Below are 24,734 nucleotides of genomic sequence, written 5' to 3'. Positions count from 1 at the left end.
TGAAGCATTGATGCTAACCACCATGCTACCGTGCTGCCCCCTGAAATGTTCTCGCCAACTTGTGGATTAGGCTAAAACACTTCAAGAGATGGAGAGGGCTTCCCTGCAGTATAGAGAGGGAGGAACTGTGATCCGTTCCTCTCACACCCTCACGCCCACCATGACCATCCAGTGGATGGGATGCCCCTCCATAGCCTGAGTTGTGGCCTTTTTAACAGTGAACATTTCATGGCGCCGAGGTCCCAGGTTCAATCCCTGCTCTGGGTCACTGTCCATGTGGAATTTGCACATTCTCCCCATGTTTGCCTGGGTTTCGCCCCCACAACCCAAAAGATGTGCAGGGTAGGTGGATTGGCCATGCTAAATTGCCCCTTAATTGGAAAAATGAATTGGGTGGTCCAAATTTATTTTTAAAAAACAGTGAACATTTCAAAAACCTCTTGAGCGGGTACTCCCCTGCTCTTAAGTGCATTGATCGGGTCTTGAAAATTTACACAACGGCAGTGTCTGAACCCCAAAACAAAAACCCAGCCCTATATTTCAGTCGTGTCAATCGAGTTTTAGAGTAAACAAAACTTATTCATTGAGGATTGTTGTATTATTTTAGCTTGGTCTGTTGTGTTTTATAAATGTGTTACTAAATGCTGATGAGCTTGTGAAAGCCTCTGAAAAGTCACTTTTCCTATTTGGATCAAGCTACTGTTGGAGCATCATCATTTTACTGGTAGAAATAACACAAAGACAAACAGGGAATCATTGAGTTAGAGAATTTCTTGGAATGAGTATCTAGAAACATAAAATTATGAAGGGAATAGATAGGATAGATGCGGGCAGGTTGCTTCCACTGGCGGGTGAAAGCAGAACTAGGGGGCATAGCCTCAAAATAAGGGGAAGTAGATTTAGGACTGAGTTTAGGAGGAACTTCTCCACCCAAAGGGTTGTGAATCTATGGAATTCCTTGCCCAGTGAAGCAATTGAGGCTCCTTCATTAAATGTTTTTAAGGTAGCGATAGATAGTTTTTTGAAGAATAAAGGGATTAAGGGTTATGGTGTTCGGGCCAGAAAGTGGAGCTGAGTTCACAAAAGATCAGCCATGATCTCATTGAATGGTGGAGCAGGCTTGAGGGGCCAGATGGCCTACTCCTGCTCCTAGTTCTTATGTTGCCAAGACAATCATCAAGGAAACCTTGAACATATCCTGAGAGGTTGCGTAATTTGTTTTTTTATTAGTTACAAAATAAAAGAATTTACAAAAATACTGTGGCCACCCAGGAAAGTCATAAGTTGTAATTTGTCGCGAATTAATAGGATTAACTGTGGAGCCTTCACTCAGAATAGATCAAATTCAAAGCCATTTCTACTTGAAGGAAGAATGATCAATTATTTGTATTAATTTAGCCATATCATCTATCATATACAATACACAATATTACTTACACTGAGAAATGCAGTAATGTGGGAGGAGAGGAATATTTGGGGCATAGGTGTTTCTCTGCAATGCAGCTTGAAACATTGGGTGACACAAAACTGAAGTGCTAAAGTACCAAAACTGGGAGGATTTAATCACTGAAAATTTAGAGGCAATTTTATTATAAGTGTGGGCATAGAACAAAGAACAAAGAAAATTACAGCACAGGAACAGGCCCTTCGGCCCTCCCAGCCTGCGCCGATCCAGATCCTTTATCTAAACCTGTCGCCTATTTTCCAAGGATCTACTTCCCTCTGTTCCCCGCCCGTTCATATATCTGTCTAGATGCATCTTCAATGATGCTATCGTGCCCGCCTCTAACACCTCCGCTGGCCATGCGTTCCAGGCACCCACCACCCTCTGTGTAAAAAAACTTCCCACGCACATCTCCCTTAAACTTTCCCCCTCTCACCTTTAAATCGTGACCCCTTGTAATTGTAAATGGGATAAAGTTAATAAACCCACAGCACCATGAAGTGTCTACAGATGCAAGAATTTGGTATATTGTTGATGTTTGGGATAACAAAATTAATTATAATGAAATTAACTAATGCTGATTGGTTTAGATGTGTTTTTCACATGCTTGAGAAAGAACACGTCACATGGATTTCCAAACCTCACATGGCCAGAATTGCTGCCGAAGTTATCAAATTTTGCATAAACGTTTTAGGAAATGGTGAATAATCCATTTTTGATAGGATCTGGAGAATACAAAATCACTTACCGTATTATTTTGAAAATAGCAAATACCCCTCATGAAAATCACAAATTACATTTTTTCTGACTGTGACAGAAGTAAACTAACTCCCCTCATCCTTCTTGACTTGACTGTAGCCTCTGATCCGGTTGACCACATCACCCTCCTTCAACACCTCTCCTGTTGTTCAGCTGTGTGGCACTGCACTCACCTACTACTTGCTTCCATTCCTATCTACCTAATTGTAGCCGGAGCAACTGCAATAGCTTCACTTCCTGTTCCTGCATTGTTACCTCTGGTGAACCCCAGAAATCTATCCTTGGCCCCCTCCTATTTGTTATCTCCCTCGGTGACATCATCAGGAAACAGAGCATCAGTTTCCATATGTTCAGTGACAGCACATATCTCTAAATTGTCAGACTCCTTGTTGTCCTTGTTGAATTTCTCCAACTGAATAGTGAGACAACCGAAGCCATTGTCTTCAGTCCCTGTCAGAAACATGGTTCCCCAGCCACTGACTCCCATTTCTCTCCTTAGCAACTATCCAAGGCTGATACTGACTTTGGTCTCTCATTTCTCTTGAATAGGAGCTTTTGACCACAGATCTTCACTATTGCCAGGACTGCCTATTTCCATCTCTGTAACACTGCTGGACTTTGCCCCTGCCTAAGCTAATCAGCTGCTGAAACCCTTATCCATGTTGTTGTTACCTAGACTTGACTATTTTAATGCACTCTTGGCTGACCTCCCATATGTTGCCCTCTGTAAGCTTGAAGTCATCCAAAGCCCTGCTGCCCAAGTCCAAATTCGCACCAAGTCTCCATTAGCTCCAGATTGCATAGCTTACAATTCCTCAAATTTAAAATGTCATCTTTATTTTCAACTTCCTCCATGGCTTTGATCTGATTGAAATCACCTCCAGCCAGTCCTACAACCCCCCCCCCCCAATATCCTTTGCTCCTCAAATATTGGCCTCAAATCATTCCACCATTGGCAATAGCTGCTGAGCCATAAACTTTGGAATTTCCTCCCTCAACCTCTTGACCTCATTAAGATGCACATTTTGGTCATCCATCCTGATATACCCAGATGGGACTCAGTGTCAAATTATGTTCAGGAACATATCATGAAGTTCCTTGTGATATTTTCCAACATTAATAGTGCTGAATTAATACAAATTGTTGCTGTTCGTGTTGTATTAAACTCAAAACAAGTGAGTTTTATTTTGGTTTTATTTCCTTTTTCTGGGAGAGGTATAATCAGTAGAAATTGTAGTAGGTGCCAGCAACCACTGTACCATTTGTTGTACCTGTAAAACCTCAGATATTTCGACCAGTGTATTAATCAAATGTTTTACCCAGGTGCCCTTATTAGCGAGATGAACGAAGGATAAAACAGGTTCACGCTATTTTATTCACAATTCTCTCACTCAACAAAGTGCGACTCAGACTCACAGCTGAGCTTTAGGTTTTACCCACAATTCGTGAAGGAAGCTGCCACGGCGACGATCACTCAATATGGATGTCTTCTCTGGGCTTTGAAACCCAGGGTCTTGTCTCCTTGCGATGGTTGTGCCTGGGGGACTCCCACGTTATCGCTCAAGATCGGTTCTGATGTTCCTTTCTTTATTCTGGTCTGCGAGCATTGAGTAAACGCTCACAACTGGCCATTGTCCCATCCTCACCCCAACCTGTTAATGGGAAAAACAGGATACTTCTGGTTATCCCTGGCGATTCAATCAAGGCCCATTTTCCTCTGAAACACCCTCATCTGACCAGCCATCAGCTCATTACAGAGTCTGATAGTCCTGCTGTATGTCTGGAAGTTAGTTACAGATTCATAGCATGGTCTTGTTCTTTTGTGTAAACGTGAGTGGGTAATCACAAAGTCAATACAGCGATAACGAGTTTTTACGTTTGTTATGTTACTGGAAAGAATACTAGAAGTTGTCCAGTAGTTGAAGGAAGGTTTATTGTGCTACACAACTTAAATGATTGCGTGAGCTCTTACTTACAGAACTGCACTTGTAAAGGTTACACTTCTCTATGCTCTGCAACTCAGCCTGACCACACTAGCAGCCCTGAGCTCACTTCCGTCCCTGTTCTCCTCACCGTCTGTTCAGCCAAAGTGAGGGGGAGGGCCTTCGGCATCACTCTTATATGTCCCCGTGCTGCCCCCTGGTGGTATTTCCATTTCCCATCAGCCCCTTCTGTACACACTCCAGTGAGGATCACTACAACGTTTACTTGAATGCCCTTACAGAGGGCCAGTATCATTTCCAGCAGATCCTCATGGTTATTTGTGTTCCTGGCATATGTGCCTTGCCAGCCTGACCACATGTTGTTGTGGGATTGTATCTACACTGACCAAATAACATGATGTGGTCCTTGTTATTGAACCTTCTAATATCAGTAATATGGTTCATACAATATAGAGACTAAGATTAATAAATAATCTTAATCAAAGGAATTTAGTTGGTCTACTGAAACCTTGATGAATATTTCACCACCATTCATCATGCCCAATAACTAATATATTTCTGATTATTTCCTTTACAGAATCTACCAGTGACTCGTATCTTGGACAACCTCATAGAGATGAAATCAAATCCTGTGAGTAACATTCCTGACATTAAAATTGTAAGATCAGAAAGGAAAGATGAAATTTAAAATTATCCCGATATCTGTGCTTCACTCAAAAATATAGAAATACAGGAAAGGGCTGTAGGTCATTTAACTCCTCAAGCTTGTTCCACCATTACAGAATCATACCTAATTTATACCTCAATTTAATTTATCTACCCTTGCTCAAATGCATGTCCACCGATCACTGAAAGTGGATAAGGTGGTCAAGAAGGTATACGGCATGCTGGCCTTCATTGGTCGGGGTATTGAATATAAAAATTGGCAAGTAATGTTGCAGCTGTACAGGACCTTAGTTAGGCCTCATTTGGAATATTGTGTACAATTCTGATTGCCACACTACCAGAAGGATGTGGATGCTTTGGAGAGGGTACAGAAGAGGTTTACTAGGATATTGTCTGGTATGGAGGACATTAGCTATGAGGAGAGGTTAGATAAACTCAGTCTGTTCTCACTGGAACAATGGAGGTTGAGAAGCGACCTGATAGAGGTCTACAAAATTATGAGTGGCATGGACAGAGTGGATAGTCAGATGCTCTTTCCTAGGATAGGAGAGTCCGATACGAGGGGACACATGTTTAAAGTGCATGGGAAAAAATTTAAAATAGATATGCAAGGCAAGTTTTTTTTTATACAGAGGGTGGTAAATATATGGAAGGCGCTGCCTGGGGAGGTGGTGGGGAGCAGGTACGATAGCGATATTTAAGGGACATCAAGACAAATACATGAATAGGGTGGGAATAGAAGGATACGGAACTAAGTGCATACGGTTTTAGTTTAGGCAGGTACAATTGTCAGCGCAGGCTTGGAGGGCCGAACGGCCTGTTCCTGTGCTGTGTTGGTCTTTGTCTTTCTATTGTTATGATCCGACAGGCGGTAATTTCCACGCGAACCTAATCCTAAAGGAAACTTGTCAAACTTATCACAACAATTTTTTAATATTATGACCACAGGAATATGCACTTCGTGGCACTTTGGAAATTTTAAATATTAAATTACAAGATTTATTAACAAAGGAAAGGAAAACTTGTACAAGATTATGTTTATGCAGTTATTATAGAACATTTCCCCAAAATGACTTCCTACTTGGTTAGACTCACAAAAGAACACTACTGTACTTTAGGCAACAATCCCTTATCAATATTTGATCTATAAAATCTAGTACTATTACCACAAGGCAAACCCATTGTTGCTGTAGGGAAGGTATGTCACAGGGTCCCTCATCCAGTCTCCTGTAGAAATTCAAGAGATTTTAAAACACAACCCTGTTTTCTGGAAAGCTGAAACTTTTCTGGGTTGACTAAAGGTTGCTTCACTTTGTTTCTTCAGAGTTCTTTTTCCAGCAAAGAGCAGCACTCCAGGAGATTTAATATGGTCACTCCCAACAAAGCTCTTATATGCCTCCTTAAGTACCTTTCCTTTTTATCCATTGTCCTTATCCTTCTTTGAAACTCACCTTTCCCTGAATATGAAAATATTTCATGTTCTGCCCACTGCCCCCACTTTTGGGTAAAATAAACTTCCAACAACCTTGCCTTAGTTATTTATGACTTTCTCCAAGTTGTACACCTCATTTTACTTCCCTCTGAAATTTTGCAACTGAACACAACAAATGCCCTTTTATCTCCTAATGCAAATTTCTACTAATTTTACTTCTAGAAAATTCAACACAGCCGTATTTACTTCAAATCCTACCTTACACACCTGGACTTTCAAGTCCTCATCTTTATACACAACCAGTCCCCAGTTTAATTGAAATCACGTTCACACACAGCCACAAATCTGCTTCACAGAATAACACATTAAACCCCCCAAAATATAAAAAATAATGACAGCTTTCTTCACAATACCCTTCATCTAATAAAATTCTTATCGATTGTTGTTTGTTCTAAAATGTGCTTGACTGGTGTTCACGTTGTTTGGGGCCAACGGTTGCAAATTTCCAATAACCTTTTGTGTGAAATACCTTCATTGTGTCATGTTCCATATAATCATAGGGTTCAATGTCAGATTTCAGTGTTGCATTGAAGGTAGGTGGGTGGAATTGATAATCTAGTAATTTGGTAGTACAGAACTTGAATATTACTGAAAAAGACATGTTTACAAAAATACAAAATATAAGGGGAACATCAATTTAAATTTCATGAGAGGAGAGTGCTAATTGGTGGGTAAATGTTCTATGATTAGTAGATGTTTGCTTGGAGAATGCTCCAATTCACTGATAACTGGCAGTTAACTGCCAAGCTTTGTTTAAATTCAAACCAAACAAGTTGAGTCCAGGCAAGGTAAAAGTAAGTAAAGTTGCCATAGTTCCAGTTTGCCAGAGGCTGCTTTCCCCTTTGAGGGGGAGAGCTAACTGTTGGTGATTTAACCTTGCAAGAGGCAAGGTTGAGAAGGCGGAGCCTTCATGAGTCAAGGTATTGCCCAAGGGAATGAACCAGATAATTGTTTCGTTGAACTGGATGCAATGTGTGTAAATGTGCTTTCTGTCTGCAAAGAACAGGCCCCTGTGTATATAGCACCTAGCATGCGTAAGTGAGCCACAACGCGAGCCCAACCAATAATCTTGAATTGGTTGTCAGTGTAATTCCTAGCACATTCCGGATTGTTTAACAAATGCTGTCCAATCAAAGAAACACGTCTAACTTTGATCACTGTTTCTTTGGGTTTTTAGCAAGGGCCGATTATGAACAACCAAGGGGACATGCTGTTTGACATGATCTGCCATCTTTGTGATGTACGGCCTAGCATCACATTGGCATTGAAATTAATTTACCACAAACTTCCGGTGGTGGTCATGGTCTGATTGGCGCCTACGTGACCGCTCGCTTGGGAGCTGTTTAGGTCACGGGAGGCTGTTCAATAGGGGGGTCCTTCCTGTTAATGGGATGGGGATCGGCCTTAATTGATGATTATTGATTTCTTGCCACGTCACGGCGGGATTTGGATGTCGCCAATGGGAGCAGGTCGGTTAGATCGGAAACTGATCACCCCGCATGGTTGCCAATTTCAGCCCCTCCCACAATCTAACTGGCTCGTGCAGATTCGCACCCAGCACAACGTGTCCGTTAGATCAAGCCCCTAGAAAAATCAGCCTCACCTCACTGGAGGATAGGAACAATTGGAAAGTCTTCCCAGACCACTGCCATGCATTTGCATGAACAGAGTTCTGAGCACGTTACACTCATGCTCTGATCTGGGGAATTCAAATAAGGAGCAAAATAAACTTGACTTTTGTTTAAACTTAAGCCACTGATTATGGTGACTGTTTTGTATGTTTTATTTTAATTACTGTACCCCGACTGATCAGTTGGGTGCAGCGACTTTTAAATTAACCAACAGATTGCAACAGATGCTTCAATTCCTGGCATCTAATATAACTAAGGAAGTCTTTTGAGATGTGTAATGAATATTTTAGTGATGGGTTGCTGATCCGACCATCTGTGGAATGAATTGAACATCCGCTTACTGCACAGTCTGTGTTTCCGTGGCCAGTGGTCCATGATCAATTCTCATTTTACATGTTGATGTCATGAATCAAGGCATTTTTAATTTGAAGAAAATCTTTCGTTTAAAGGTTGTGAAAGTTTAGGTTTCTGAAACGTTTAAACTGGAGCTCAAAAGTGAAAATCTTAACAGTTAACTGTACCTTCCTTTCTGTGACTTTGTCGCAAAGTTGGTCAGCACATGTAAACAAGCAAATTGCCAGTCCAGTTTTGGTAGAGAGAAATGTCCTGATGTTGCACTAGTCAAGTTGAAGATTATTAATGATTATTAGTTGCATGTCAACAAAATGCAACCATATTTATGTTGCAAAATTATTTCCTCCACCAATTCCCCTCCTCTCCACCATCATTATCTCCACCCATCCCCCCCACCACCACCACCACGCGCACACACCCAAACAATTCCTTTCATTCAATAATTGTTGCTTTGGACTAAATTCAGAAATGTTATTGTTAAAGGAAACTGATGACTACAGATATTTTGATCCAAAGATTCTTCGCGGCAGTGAGAGGTAAGTTCAATATGATTTACTACTTAACAGCAAATATAGGCAACATCCAAAGAGCATAGAATGGGACAAATGTTACAAGTCAACAACATTTGTGCAGTGGTAGTTTTAATGGGGAAATCACTCATGGTTCCCATTCCTGACTGCTATGCAGTTAAGCTAATCAAAAATGTGTGCCTTTGTGGACATATAGTCAGTGACAGTGGGATTCAGACGTGATATGCCTGCACATGTTCACCATTTCAGGAATGGCCATTATAAAGAGATGTCAAAGATCTACCGACACCAGTGGGATCATACCACAACATTCATTCTCATCTTCAGTAAAGGGGAGAAAAACTTTTCTGATTGTGTGATAACGATGAATTAGCGAAATATCCTTTGGAAAAATATGCAGTTTCATAAAGATAGGGATAAAAGCCGGAATTCCTCAATAGGTTTACCTCTTGCTGTACATCAAATTAAAAAGAACACTGGTTTAACATAATTCTTGAACACTTTTCACAAAAATGTAACTTCAGAAATGCTGCAGATTTGCAGGAGCATGATAGCATAGTGGTTAGCACAATTGCTTCACAGCTCCAGGGTCCCAGGTTCGATTCCTGGCTTGGGTCACTGTCTGTGGGGTGTCTGCATGTTCTCTGTGGGTTTCCTCCGGGTGCTCCAGTTTCCTCCCACAGTCCAAAGATGTGCAGGTTAGGTGGATTGGCCATTCTAAATTGCCCTTCGTGCCCAAAATTGCCCTTAGTGTTGGGTAGGATTACTCAGTTATGGGGATAGGCGTGGGCTTGGGTAGGATGCTCTTTCCAAGAGCCGGTGCAGACTCGATGGGCCGAATGGCCTCCTTCTGCACTGTAATTTCTATGATACTATGAGAGAAATTAATTGGCATGCACATAACATTTTTTTTTATTTTGATGTATGAGCTTGAGTTTATTTCTGATGAAATTAAGTGGGATGGTTTTTAATAAAATGCAACTTTTTTGAGCTGTTCCCAAGTAATATGGGTGGCACGGTAGCACAGTGGTTAGCACTATTCCTTCACAGCTCCAAAAGTTAATGTCCAAAAAGGTTAGGTGGGGTTCCTGGGTTACGGGGATAGGGAGGAGGTGTGGGCTTAAGAAGGGCTGGTTGACCTCATGTACTGTAAATTCTATGATTGTATAATAATACTTGACATATGGGAAACGTCAGAGTTTAGGATAGGTTTCGGATTTCTGGACCATTGGGGTCTCTTCCAGGGCAGGTGCAACCTGTACCAAAAGGACGGGTTGCATCTAAACTCGAAGGGCACCAATATCCTGGCTGGGAGATTTGCTAGTGTCACTTGGGAGGATTTAAACTAATATGGCAGGGGAATGGGAACCAGAGCGTAAACTTAGAAGGTGTCATAACTAAAGGGGAAATAGAGAACAAAAATAATAGAACATCACCCTCAGGCAGAGCAAAAAAGGTGACAAGTGTGAGAATGGAGTTGGTCAATGCAGGACTGAGGGTATTGTACCTTAATGCGCGCAGTATATGGAACAAGGTAAATGAGCTTGTTGCGCACATTGAATTTGGCAGGTACGATGTTGTGGGCATCACAAAGACGTGGCTGCAAGGGGATCAGGGCTGGGATCTAAATATCCAAGGATATGTGTCCTCTCGAAAGGACAGGCAGATGGGCAAAGAGGGCGGGTTTGCAATGTTAGTAAGGAATGAAATTAAATCGATAGCAAGGAGCGATATAGAATCAGAAGGCATAGAACATTACAGCGCAGTACGGGCCCTTCGGCCCTCGATGTTGCGCCAACCCGTGAAACCATCTGAAGCCTATCTGACCTACACTATTCCATTTTCATCCATATATCTATCCAGTGACCACTTAAATGCCCTTAAATTTGGCGAGTCTACTACTGTTGCAGGCAGGGCGTTCCACACCCCTACTCCACTATGAGTAAAGAAACTGCCTCTGACATCTGTCCTATATCTACCATCCCTCAATTTAAAGCTATGTCCCCTCATGTTGGTCATCACCATCCGAGGAAAAAGACCACCCTATCTAACCCTCTGACTACCTTATATGTCTCTATTAAATCACCTCTCGGCCTTCTCCTCTCTAACGAAAACAACCTCAAGTCCCTGAGCCTTTCCTCGTAAGACCTTCCCTCCATACCAGGCAACATCCTAGTAAATCTCCTCTGAACCCTTTCCAAAGCTTCCACATCCTTCCTATAATGTGGTGACCAGAACTGCACGCAGTACTCCAGGTGCGGCCGCACCAGAGTTTTGTACAGCTGCAGCATGACCTCGTGGCTCCGAAACTCAATCCCCCTACTGATAAAGGCTAGCACACCATATGCCTTCTTAACCGCCCTATTAACCTGGGTGGCAACTTTCAGGGAATTATGTACCTGGATGCCGAGATCTCTCTGTTCATCTACACTACCAAGAATCTTGCCATTAGCCCAGTATTCTGCATTCCTGTTACTCCTTCCAAAGTGAACCACCTCACACTTTTCCGCATTAAACTCCATCTGCCACCTCTCAGCCCAGCTCTGCAGCTTATCTATGTCCCTCTGTAACCTATAACATCCTTCAGCACTATCCACAACTCCACCGACCTTCGTGTCATCTGCAAATTTACTAACCCATCCTTCTACACCCTCTTCCAGGTCATTTATAAAAATGACAAACAGCAGTGGCCCCAAAACAGATCCTTGCAGTACACCACTAGTAACTGAACTCCAGGATGAACATTTGCCATCAACTACCACCCTCTGTCTTCTTTCAGCTAGCCAATTACTGATCCAAACCGCTAAATCACCTTCAATTCTATACTTCCGTATTTTCTGCAATAGCTTACCGTGGGGAACCTTATCAAACGCCTTACTGAAATCCATATACACCACATCAACCGCTTTACCCTCATCCACCTGTTTGGTCACCTTCTCAAAAAACTCAATAAGGTTTGTGAGGCATGACCTACCCTTCACAAAACCGTGTTGAGTATCGCTAATCAACTTGTTCTTTTCAAGATGATTATAAACCTTATCTCTTATAACCTTTTCCAACATTTTACCCACAACCGAAGTAAGGCTCACAGGTCTATATTTACCAGGGTTGTCTCTACTCCCCTTCTTGAACAAGGGGACAACATTTGCTATCCTCCAGTCTTCTGGCACTATTCCTGTCGACAAAGATGACATAAAGATCAAGGACAAAGGCTCTGCAATCTCCTCCCTGGCTTCCCAGAGAATCCTAGGGTAAATCCCATCTGGCCCAGGGGACTTATCTATTTTTACACTTTCCAAAATTGCTAACACTTCCTCCTTGTGAACCTCAATCCCATCTAGCCTGGTCGACTGTACCTGAGTATTCTCCTCGACAACATTGTCTTTCTCCAGCGTAAACACTGATGAAAAATATCCATTTAACGCTTCCCCTATCTCCTCTGATTCCACATACAACTTTCCACTACTATCCTTGATTCGCCCGAATCTTACTCTAGTCATTCTTTTGTTCCTGATATACCTATAGAAAGCCTTAGGGTTTTCCTTGATCCTATCTGCCAATGACTTTTCGTGTCCTCTCCTTGCTCTTCTTAACTCTCCCTTTAGGTCCTTCCTGGCTAACTTGTAACTCTCAAATGCCCTAACTGAGCCTTCATGTCTCATCCTAACATAAGCCTTCTTCTTCCTCTTGACAAGTGCTTCAACTTCCTTAATAAACCACGGTTCCCTTGCTCGACAACTTCCTCCCTGCCTGACAGGTACATACTTATCAAGGACACGCAGTAGCTGTTCCTTGAAAAAGCTCCACATTTCGATTGTACCCATCCCCTGCAGTTTCCTTCCCCATCCTATACATCCTAAATCTTGCCGACTAGCATCATAATTGCCTTTCCCCCAGCTATAATTCTTCCCTTGCGGTATATACCTATCCCTGCCCATCGCTAAAGTAAACATAACCGAATTGTGATCACTATCACCAAAGTGCTCACCTACATCTAAATCTAACACCTGGCCGGGTTCATTACCCAGTACCAAATCCAATGTGGCATCGCCCCTTGTTGGCCGGTCTACATACTGTGTCAGAAAACCCTCCTGCACACACTGCACAAAAACTGACCCCTCTATAGTACTCGAACTATAGTATTTCCAGTCAATATTTGGAAAGTTGAAGTCCCCCATAACAACTACCCTGTTACTCCTGCTCCTGTCGAGAATCATATTTGCAATCCTTTCCTCTACATTTCTGGAACCATTCGGAGGTCTATAGAAAACTCCCAACAGGGTGACCTCTCCTCTCCTGTTCCTAACCTCGGCCCATACTACCTCAGTAGACGAGTCCTCAAACGTCCTTTCTGCTGCCGCAATACCCTCCTTGATTAACAATGCCACACCCTCCCCCTCTTTTACCATCTTCTCTGTTCTTACAGAAACATCTAAATCCTGGAACCTGCAACAACCATTCCTGTCCCTGCTCTACCCATGTCCCCGAAATCGCCACAATATCGAGATCCCAGGTACCAACCCATGCTGCAAGCTCACCCACCTTATTCCGGATGCTCCTGGCGTTGAAGTAGACACACTTCAAACCAGCATCTTGCTTGCCGGTGCTCTCTTTCGAATTTTTAACCCTATCCCTGACCTCACTACTCTCAACATCCTGTACACTGGGACTACAATTTAGGTTCCCACCCCCCTGCTGAATTAGTTTAAACCCCCCCCCCCCCCCCCCCCCCCCCGAAGAGCACTAGCAAATCTCCCCCCCAGGATATTGGTACCCCTCTGGTTCAAGTGAAGACCATCCTGTTTGTAGAGGTCCCACCTACTCCAGAATGAGCCCCAATTATCCAGGAAACCAAAACCCTCCCTCCTGCACCATCCCTGTAGCCACGTGTTCAACTCCTCTCTCTCCTTATTTCTCACTTCGCTAGCACGTGGCACGGGTAACAACCCAGAGATAATAACTCTGTTTGTTCTAGCTCTCAGCTTCCACCCTAGCTCCCTGAATTTCTGTCTCAAATCCCCATCTCTCTTCCTACCTATGTCGTTGGTACCTATGTGGACCACGACTTGGGGCAGCTCCCCCTCCCCCTTAAGGATCCCAAAAACACGATCAGAGACATCACGAACCCTGGCACCTAGGAGGCAACACACCAACCGTGAATCTCTTTCGTTCCCACAGAACCTCCTGTCTGTTCCACTAACTATGGAGTCCTCAATGACAAGTGCTCTGTTCCTCTTCTCCCTTCCCTTCTGAGCAACTGGGACAGACTCTGTGCCAGAGACCTGTGCCCCATTGCTTACCCCTGGTAAGACCACCCCCCCCCCCCCCCCCCTCCCCCCCCCCCCCCCCCCCAGCAGTATCCAAAACGGTATACTTGTTATTGAGGGGAACGACCACAGGGGATCCCTGCACTGCCTGCCGGTTCCCTCTCGTTCCCCTGACGGTAACCCATCTCTGAGGGTAGAGTTGAGGAATCGCAAAACTAAAAAGACCCTGATGGAAGTTAGCAGTCGTCAGGATGTGGGGCAGAAAATAAATCAGGAGACAGATAAAGCATGTAAAAAAGGCAATATCACAATCATCATGGGTGACTTTAGTATGCACGTGGACTAGGAAAATCAGGTTGGTAATGGATCCCAAGAAAAGGAATTTGTGGAATGTTTAAGAGAGTGTTTTTTGGAGCACCTTATGGTAGAGCCCACTAGGGAATAGGTAATTCTGGATTTGGTGATGTGTAATGAAGCAGACTAGATTAGGGATCTTAAGGTGAAGGAAGCCTTGGGGAGCAGTGACCACAATATGATTGAATTTACCCTGAAATTTGAGAGGGAGAAGCTGCAATCAGATGTAATATTATTACAATTAAACAAGGGTAACTACAAAGACATGAGGGAGGAGCTGCCCAGAGTTGATTGGAAAAGGAGACTAGCAGTGAAAACAGTGGAACAGCAATGGCAGGGGTTTTTGGGGGTTATTCGGGAGGCACAGCAGAAATTGATCCCAAGGAGGAGGAAACATGTTAAGGGCAGGACAAGGCATCCATGGTTGATGAGGGAAGTCAAGGTCATCATAAAAGCAAAAGAAAAAGCATACAAAGTGGCGAGGATTAGTGGGAAGCCGGAGGATTAGGAATCATTTAAAAGCGAGCAGAAGACAGCTAAAATAGCAATAAGGGGGAGAAGATGAAATATGAGTGCATGTTAGCTAGTAATATAAAAGAAGATGGGATGGGTTTCTTTCAATATATAAAATGTAAGAGAGAGGCAAAAATAGCCATTGGACCACTGGAAAACATGGCTGGAGAAGTAATAATCAGAAACAAAGAAATGGCAGACGAACGAATAGTTACTTTGCATCAGTCGTCACGGTGGAAGACACCAGTGGGATGCCAGAGCTCCAGGAGAATCAGGGGACAGAGGTGAGTGCAGTGGCCATCACTAAGGAGAATGTTCTGGGGAAACTGAAAGGTCTGAAGGTGGATAAGTCACCTGGACCAGATGGACTACATTCCAGGGTCCTAAAAGAGATAGTTGAGGAAATTGTGGCGGCTTTGGTGGTGATATTTCAGGAATCACTGGAGGCAGGAAAGGTCCCAGAGGACTGGAAAGTGGTTAATGTAACACCACTTTAAGAAGGGAGGGAGGCAGAAGACGGGAAATTATAGGCCGGTTAGCCTGACTTCGGTCATTGGTAAGATTTTAGAGTCTGTCATTAAAGATGAGATTGCAAAGCACTTGGAAGTGCATGATAAAATAGGAACGAGTCAGCACGGCCTTGTCAAAGGGAGGTCATGTCTAACAAATCTGTTAGAATTCTTTGAGGAGGTAACAAGGAAGTTAGACAAAGGAGAACCAGTGGACATGATTTATTTAGATTTCCAGAAGGCCTTTGACAAGGTGTCGCTTAGGAAACTGTTAAATAAGTTAAGAGCCATGGTGTTAAGGGTAAGATCGTGGCATGGATACAGGTTTGGCTGACTGGCAGAAGTCAGGGAGTGGGGATAAAGGGGTCTTTTTCAGGATGGCAACCGGCGACTAGTGGTGTGCCTGAGGGGTCTGTGCTGGGACCACAGCTTTTCACAACATACATTAATGATCTGGAAGAAGGAACTGAAGGCACTATTCCTAAGTTTGCAGATGATGCAAAGATCTGTAGGGTGACAGGTAATATTGAGGAAGCAAGGGGGCTGCAGAAGGATTTGGACAAGCTGGGAGTGTGGGCAGTGAAGTGGCAAATGAAATACAATGTGGAAAAGTGAGAGGTTGTGCACTTTGGAAGGAGGAATTTAGGCATAGCCTATTTTCTAAATGGAAAAATGCTTAGGAAATCAGAAGCACAGAGGGACTTGGGAGTCCTTATTCACAATTCTCTTAAGATTAACGGGCAGGTTCAGTCAGCAGTTAAGGTAAATACAATGTTAGCATTCATGTCAAGAGGGCTAGAATACAAGACCAGAGATATATCTGAGGCTGTATAAGGCTCTGGTCAAACCCAATTTGGAGTATTGCAAGCAGTTTTGGGCCCCGTTTCTAAGCAAGGATGTGCTGGCCTTGGAAAGGGTCCAGAGGAGGTTCACAAGAATGATCCCTGGTATGTAGAATTTGTCCTATGAGGAATAGTTGAGGACTCTGGGTCTGTACTCGTTGGAGTCTAGAAAGATAAGGGGGGACCTTATTGAAACTTAGAGAATACTGCGAGGCCTGGATAAAGTGGACGTGGAGAGGATGTTTCCACTGTAGGAAAAACTAGAACCAGAGGACACCATCTCAGACTAAAGGAACGATACTTTAAAACAGATGAGGGGGAATTTATTCAGCCAGAGGGTGGTGAATCTGTGAAACTCTGCCGCAGAAGATTGTGGAAGCTAAATCACTGATGTGTCTTTAAGACAGAGCTAGATAGGTGCTTGGTTAATAAGGGGATCAGGGGTTATGGGGAAAACAGGAGAATGGGGATGAGAAAAATATCAGCCATGATTGAATGGCGGAGCAGACCCGATGGGCGAGTGGCCTAATTCTGCTCCGATGTCTTATAGGTTATTGCATTATGGTCCTGCTAAAATGCTGTTTATACATTTATAGAAACATATGTTAATGTTATTGTACAATTGTTTGGTGATGAGTGACTAATCAGTTTCATCATAAAATGTCTACCCATCATTTGTAATCCCAAGTCTGGAACAGATTATAAGCAATTATTACACCATACGCATGGCAAAAAATTCATTTAAAAAGCCAAAGTGTTGGATGACACGAACACAATGAATGATACATAATTTTTGGATAATATAAGGATTGTCTAAATGTTTCAAAATCCAGAAATATGATTTGTTATTAATTAATTAAGTTATTAATTAATGGAGTTTATTTTTTTAGTACTTCATGTATTAATAGAATAGTGAAAACATATCTTCAAGTTAGAATGAATGGGCTGCTTTTGAATTCTTATCTTATGTTTGAACACAAATTTGCAGTCATGCTGGTTACATACCGCAAAGTTCTCCATCTACTTGGGACATCTGAAAGTTGGAGAAAATATAGAGGGAATTTCAGTTTGACAATATTTTTTCCTGTAAAGTATATTTTCAGTCCAAGCATTTTCCAGTGACTAGATTGTACTGCCATTAACGTGCTGTCAATAACTTTGCCTGATTTTGCAGCTCTCTTCCAAGAAACAAGCATCCATTCCAAGAAGTAAGTAGGTTGCTCAAGCAGTTTGGAGGTACTGGCCTGATTTTGAAAATTGCCTAATGAGTTCTGACATAGGAGTAGGAATTTTGGAGAACTGTCAGTCTAACTACAAGTTTTAAGTGGCCGCAACCACATTGAAAATATTAAATTTTGACTCTTCAAATAAAGTCATTTCAAATCAGGAATTTCATGAAAAGAAATGACCATTTGTTTTGTAGCAGCAAGGAAATATAGTTGGAATTTTCTGCCAATTTCTCCTGTCAAACTATGTGCCAAAAGTTCCGTATGTCTGTATGTTTCAAAGTTTATTAGCATTTTATTCTGATACTTAATGGTTGATGGAAATTTATACCGGATATATAACAAAGCTATAGAAGAATGACATACATACAAATATATAACTAGAAGAGTTACATAATCTAAATAGTGATACTTAATTTTGTTTTTGAAGTCACCTCTCATCCGTCTGTGGCCCAAATATCCTGGATCATATTGTCCAGGAATTACGCCGTAATTTACGCCAGTTTCTGTCCCAGCATTTCTGACATGAATGTATGCTGAAATGTCCTGTGGAGCTCATCGGCCTCAGCCCCTCCTTTTCCTCTACCATTATTCAGAAAAACATCGGTATATACATTGGGAAGTTCATCCAGCTGTTTCGTCCTTCTGAATGAATAGTGTTGGGGAACGTATGAGAAATTGTTTGTGTACTCACTTTGATTTAGTGTAAATCTCGGGTCAGATTTCTTTTTAAAAAATGGTTCTCCTAAATATTTGGGTATAAATCTACATCATTGTACTCTGCAGAAACCCAGCAATCTGGTCTTTTGCATGGGGCATGGAACTCTAGATAAGCAACAGTGAACTTTAGCAGGTGTAGCTCTGAAGTTATGCAAATTATCGAGGAAATTTGCAAATAGTTTGTGCAAAGCTTGGCAGCAGGGAGGTTGGATGGGAAATCTGTACAATGCCACTCTTGCGCTGCAGTTGGACCAAAATTTCCAAAAAATTCCAGACTGACATCCAAAAACTGTCAGTTTTTTAATCCCACCAGTCCAGTTTCCCAATGTTATCAATTCTCCTCCAATGTTTTTCTGAAGCAAGTTTTGTTATTTGCAAATTACACTGTAAAAAGGGGGCAAATGAGCAGATTAGAGAAAATAATCCTGCAGCTCAGCTAATGGACCTTCCCATTCTGTTAATTACCGATGGAAGGAAATTAGATTTTATCATTTGTAATATGGATATTTAATTTCAGGGTAATAGTTGCACTATGGTTATTGCCACAGCGACTGCCGCTTCAATTACTTTCAGTACAGATATCTACAATCCTGATGAATGTTGTAAGATTCTGTGCTTAAACACGCACTGTGAACCCTCACCAATTTTCTTTTTGTCTTGAAATCTGTTTTGAATTCCAGTATTTATCAAATTGTTGCCAATTTTATAGTTGTTATTTTGCATAACCTGTTCATGCTAGAAGTATCAAAAACATTCCCAAGATAGTTTATAATCTTAAGAAAATTATGGTTTTAACACTAACACTATGTTGCCTCCCTGTGCTAGGGTCAAGGATACCTCTGAGCGGTTACAGGACATTCAAGACATGTACAGGATACAGGGGGAGGTGAACAACCAGTGGTTGTCATACATATTGTTACAAACAACATGGGTAAAAAAAGGGATGGGATCCTAAAAGCAAAATATAGGGAGTTAGGAAGAAAGTTGAGACCTCAAAGGTAATGATCTCAGGATACTACCAGTGTCACGTGCTAGTCAGAGTAGAAATCGCAAGTTTTATCGGATCAATACGTGGCTGAAGAGATGTTGTGAGGTGAGGGTTTCAGATTCCTGGGGCATTATGACTGGTTCTGGAGGAGGTGGGGTCAGTACAAATTGGGCAGGTTACACCTGGGCAGGACCGGATTGATGTCCTGGGGGGGGGGCGTATTTGCTAGATGGCTGGAGAGGGTTTAAACTAAAAAGACACGGTAATGGGAACCGTGCAAGGAGTCCGGGAGGAGGAAACAAAGACAAAAGCAAAAGACTGAAAGGGGAATAAGAAAAATGATAGGCAGAGAAACCAAGGGCCACAGCGAAAAATATTGCGAGAGGGACAAATAATATTAAAAACACAAGCTTAAGACTTTGTGCCTTAAGTCACGGTGCATTTGCAATAAAGCGGATGAACTAATCACGCAAATAGGCATAAACAGGTATGATATCATCGAGATTACGGAAACACAGCAGCTGTCAACCAGGAATGGGAACTGAACGTCCAGGGATATTCGGTATTTAGGAAGGACAGACATAAAGGAAAAGGTGATGGAGTGGCAATGCTGGTTAAGAGGAAATTAACGCAATAATGAGGAAGTATAGTAGCTCCGATGATGTGGAATCTGTATGGGAGAGCTGAGAACACACAAGGGGCCAAAAATGTTAGTGGCCGTTGTGTATAGACCCCCAAACTGTAGTGATGATGTTGAGAATGGTATCAGCAGGAGATGCATGTGATAAAGAAACATCTGTAAATTGTGGCAGTTTTAATCTGTATATAGATTTGGTAAATCAAATTAGTCACAATATCACAGAGGAGGAATTCCTGGAGTGTATACGGGATGATTTTATGAACCAACTAGAGATAGGCCACCCTAGACTGGGTACTGTGTAATGACAACGGAATCATTGGCAATCTAGTTGTGCAAGACCCCTTGAGGATGAGCGACCATAATACAACAGAATTTTTCTTCAAGGTAGAGAGTGAAGTGGGCAGCAAGGTGGCACAGTGGTTAGCATTGCTGTCTACAGCGCTAAGGACCCGGGTTCGAATCTCGGCCCTGGGTCACTATCCGTGAGGTGTTTGCACATTCTCCCCGTGTCTGCGTGGGTTTCACCCCCACAACCCAAAAGATGTGCAGGATAGGTGGATTGGCCACGCTAAATTGCCGCTTAATTGGAAAAAATAATTGGGTACTCTAAATTTATTTTTTTAAAAGATGGACAGTGAAGTAGTTGATTCTGAGACTAAGATCCTGAATCTTAATGACGAAAGCTATGATGATATGTGGCGTGAGTTGGCTGTGATCGATTGGAAAAAGTTACTTAAATGGATGACTGTGGGTAGGCAATGGCAAACCTTCACGGAGTGCATGGGGGAACTGCAACAATGGTTTATTCCTGTCTGGTACAAAGGTAAAACAGGAAAGGTGGCCAATCCATGGTTTACAAGGGAAATTAGAGATAGTATTCGATCCAAGGAACAACAGGTCTGAGGATCGGGAGCGATATAGAATTCAGAAAAGAAGGACCAAGGGATTGAAGATGAGGAAAATATAGTACGAGAATAAGCTTGCTGAGAACATAAAAACTGGTTGTTATACATGGCGGTATAATGTTGCTGTTTTTATGCCAAAAATACCTCAATAAAATTGTTTATTAAAAAAAACACTAATGAGGACACAAATAAGATGCCAGAAATAGAACAAAGAAAAGTACAGCACAGGAACAGGCCCTTTGGCCCTCCAAGCCTGTGCCGACCATGTTACCCGTCTAAACTAAAATCGTCTACACTTCCTGGGTCCGTATCCCTCTATTCCCATCCTATTCATGTATTTGTCAAGATGCCCCTCAAATGTCACTATCGTCCCAGCTTTCACCACCTCCTCCGGCAGCGAGTTGCAGGCACCCACTACCCTCTGTGTAAAAAAACTTGCCTCATACATCTCCTCTAAACCTTGTCCCTCGCACCTTAAACCTCTGCCCCCTAGTAATTAACCCCTCTACCCTGGGAAAAAGCCTCTGACTATCCACTCCATCTATGCCCCTCATAATTTTGTAGACCTCTATCAGGTCGCTCCTCAACCTCCGTCGTTCCAATGAGAACAAACCGAGTTTATTCAAGCTCTCCTCATAGCTAATGCCCTCCATACCAGGCAACATCCTGGTAAATCTCTTCTGCACCCTCTCTAAAGCCTCCACATCCTTCTGGTAGGATGGCCTTTTCTGTTCGCCCATTTCTTCCTTTGCGAGCACTCCTGGTCCGCCTATCCATGCACTGGTGTGGGACTCATCCTCACGGTCGCGCTCACTATCGATTTTTCAAGTAAAATCTGAGAAAAAATCAGGAAAAAGGTCCAAAGGTCAATCCCGAGCGGGAGCACCAAATGTGCGACCTACTCCTTCATGGCCGCCACTAGAAGTCGTCAATTGTTTTTTTGAATGTGCTGTTGTACAAGGTTGTTCATTTAAGTTTGTTTTTCCATTGCCTAGGCCATTGTCTTTGTTGTTGGAGGTGGAAATTATATTGAATATCAGAACCTTGTTGATTATACAAAGGTAAGATGACATTTAATATTGGAAAATACACAATATATTCAAATAAAACAGGGCAGAAAATTGGTGAAACTGACTGTCATTAGGAGACAATCTGTGTCCAGCGAAGGATGCACTGAATTGGAGGGAAACCAACATAGTATGTTCAGAACTCCCAAGGAACATGATACTTACCTGAACAGCAGAGATTGGGAGTTTGGAGCGGGCCTCTGGGTTTCTGTGCATGCACCAGCCAAAATATGGCAGCATACACGCAGTGATCCCTACCTGTGCAGAAGAACAATATTAGTGCACAAGTTAGATATTGTAAATTCTACTTTCTTTACAAATTTATGTGTATCTGTAAAGGTTGGGGTTAACAAATGTATTCTTTGTGTTAAAAGTGCACTATCAGAATCTTGGGAATGCTGGTAATTGGCCTTCATGGTTTCTAAAAAATCAGTTAGGATCTATCAAGCCAAGTTGCACTCTGAGATCTGACTTATCCTGTATAAACATCAGCTGGGATTGTAACGAGTAACTGTTTCAAGAAAGGTAATGAAACAAACTACCTACAGACTGATTTGGCTTTTGATGTCAGTTGCAAAATAAACATTCAACATAAAATTCAATACCTTTATATAATAACCCAGCCTGCACAGTTTCAAAAGGTGCATATTCTGCATGACTGACTTGCTTGACTATTTTGAGGAATCATAGAATCATAGAAAAGTTCAGCACAGAAGGAGGCCATTTGGCCCATCATGTCCATGTCAGTCTGAGGACACCCAGGTGCCCTTTCTAATCCCACCTTTCTGCACCCGGTCCATAGCCCTGTAGTTAGAGCACTTAAGGTGCAGATCCAGCTACCTTTTAAAAGTGTTTAAGATCTCTGCCTCACCACCAACTCGTGCAACGAATTCCGGACTCCCACTACCCTCCGTGTAAAAAGGTTTTCCTCATGTCCCCAATACACCTGCCACTTATCTTGAATCTATGACCCGATTCTCAAATTCTCCAATTGAAACAATTATATCCTGGCCACCCTGTCTCCCTCATAATTTTGTAAATCTTAATTAAGTCACCCTTCAGCTTTCTTTGCTCCAAGGAAAGTAACCCCCAACCTATCCAATCTCTTCACGTAGCCACAGTTTTCTAGCCCCGACAGAATTCTTGTAAACCTCCTTTGCACTATCTTCGGAGCATTGACGTCCTTCCTACAATATTCCAATTGTGGCCTCACCAGTGTTTTATACAATTCTACATTATACCCTTACTTTTATAATCTCTACCTCTGCCAATGAAGTAGAGCATTCCATATGCTTTCTTCACAACCTTGTCTACTTTCACAGCTGTCTTTAGGGACCTGTGTACCTGAATGCCAAGATCTCTCACTTCATCTACCCCTCTTAGTATATTCCCATTTATTGTGTACTCCCTACAACTGTTTGACCTCCCTAAATGCATGACCTCACATTTCTCTGTGCTAAATTCCATCTGCTACTTTATCGCCCACTCCACCAATCCATATATAGCATTTTGAAGATTTGACTAACCTCTACACTAGCCACCACTCAGCCAATCTTTGTGTCATTTGCAAATTACCCAATCATGTTCCCCACATTCACATCCAAATTGTTAATATATAACATAAACAATGTGGGCCCCAACACCGAGTCCTGTAGAACACCACTTGAAACAACTTTCCAATTGCAAGGGCAGCCATCGACTTTGTTTGCCACATTGCCCTGCATCCCATGGGCTTTCACTTTCTAGGCCAAATGTGGGACTTTGTCAAAAGCCTTGCCAAAATCTATGTACGCCACTTCCACAACACTACTTTCATCAACCCTTCTTGTCACTTTCTCAAAGAATTCAATCAAATTTGTGAGGCAAGCTTTTCCTTCTACAAATCCATGCTGACTATCCGTGCCTTTGTATATGACAGTTATCCTATCTCTCAGGACTGACTCTACTAATTTGCCCACCACTGCCGTAAGACTAACTGGCCTATAATTGTTTGGCATTTCCTTTGATCCCTTTTTAAACAATGATACAATGTTTGCATTTCTCCAGTCCTCTGGTACCTCCCCTGTGTCTCTTTTATTCGTTCATGGGACATGGGCATCGCAGGCTGTGCCAGCATTCATTGCCCATCCTGAATGCCCATGACGGGTTAATTAAGAGTCAACCACATTGCTGTGGGTCTGGAATCATATGCAGGCAAGACCAAGTAAGGATGGCAGATTTCCTTCCATAAAGAACATAATTGAACCAGCTGGGCTATTCTGACAATCAACAATGCTTTCATGGTCATCATTGGACTACTTTAAATAACCGTAAGACTTTAGATTCTCATGTGCAAATAAACCTCGGCCAAGAAAAACAAAAAATCTGCTTGTAACTGATATTGAAATTGACATTTTAGCATAAATGAGTCAGGATCGGTTGTCAAATTTCATTCACTAGAAGATTTTGTTGATAAGTAGAACCCTATTATGAGAGATTACATTAATAACATAGCATTAATAACAGACCTGGTTGTAGACTAGCAGCATTCAACTTAGCCTGAACAACTGAAAGCTTTTAACCTTAAAGATCAGTTCTTGATACATAATGTTTGTCTTAGTTGTGCTGGTGTAAAGACTGCCTGACCTCTTCTTGACACGTCTTCCCATCAACATAGCAGACACAAAATAGATCAGTGTGCGGAAGACCATAGAGCAACATGTGGCGTCCAACTTGGCAAATCATGTTTTATAAAACTTGACAACATTACCATCCTCCTGGTTACAGTTAGCATTTCTTTTATTTTTTGCTTCCAAAAACAAGATTTTTAAAAATAAGTATGTTTTGTGCTCTATGTCATAAAATTGCAATGCATTTTACAGCACAGAAGCAAGCACTCAACTCA

The 24,734-nt window shown here is 42.2% G+C and overlaps 1 protein-coding gene across 3 annotated transcripts in view; it reads left to right on the top strand.

The window, feature by feature from the left end:
* The window catches only part of scfd1 (sec1 family domain containing 1), a 355,173-nt gene that overhangs the window by 305,979 nt on the left and 24,460 nt on the right, over nucleotides 1-24,734 (top strand). For all 3 annotated transcript variants that reach the window (XM_038781482.1, XM_038781472.1, XM_038781490.1), the window contains 4 exons: nucleotides 4,724-4,777; nucleotides 8,773-8,825; nucleotides 17,479-17,512; nucleotides 21,779-21,844. In XM_038781482.1, coding sequence (XP_038637410.1) covers nucleotides 4,724-4,777; nucleotides 8,773-8,825; nucleotides 17,479-17,512; nucleotides 21,779-21,844 — 207 coding nt within the window. The remainder of the gene's footprint in view (nucleotides 1-4,723; nucleotides 4,778-8,772; nucleotides 8,826-17,478; nucleotides 17,513-21,778; nucleotides 21,845-24,734) is intronic.

The sequence above is a fragment of the Scyliorhinus canicula genome, chromosome 2, assembly GCF_902713615.1.
Source record: "Scyliorhinus canicula chromosome 2, sScyCan1.1, whole genome shotgun sequence".
Lineage (NCBI taxonomy): Eukaryota > Metazoa > Chordata > Chondrichthyes > Carcharhiniformes > Scyliorhinidae > Scyliorhinus > Scyliorhinus canicula.
Note: the sequence above shows the minus strand (reverse complement) of the source record. Positions and strands in the feature narration are given on the sequence as shown.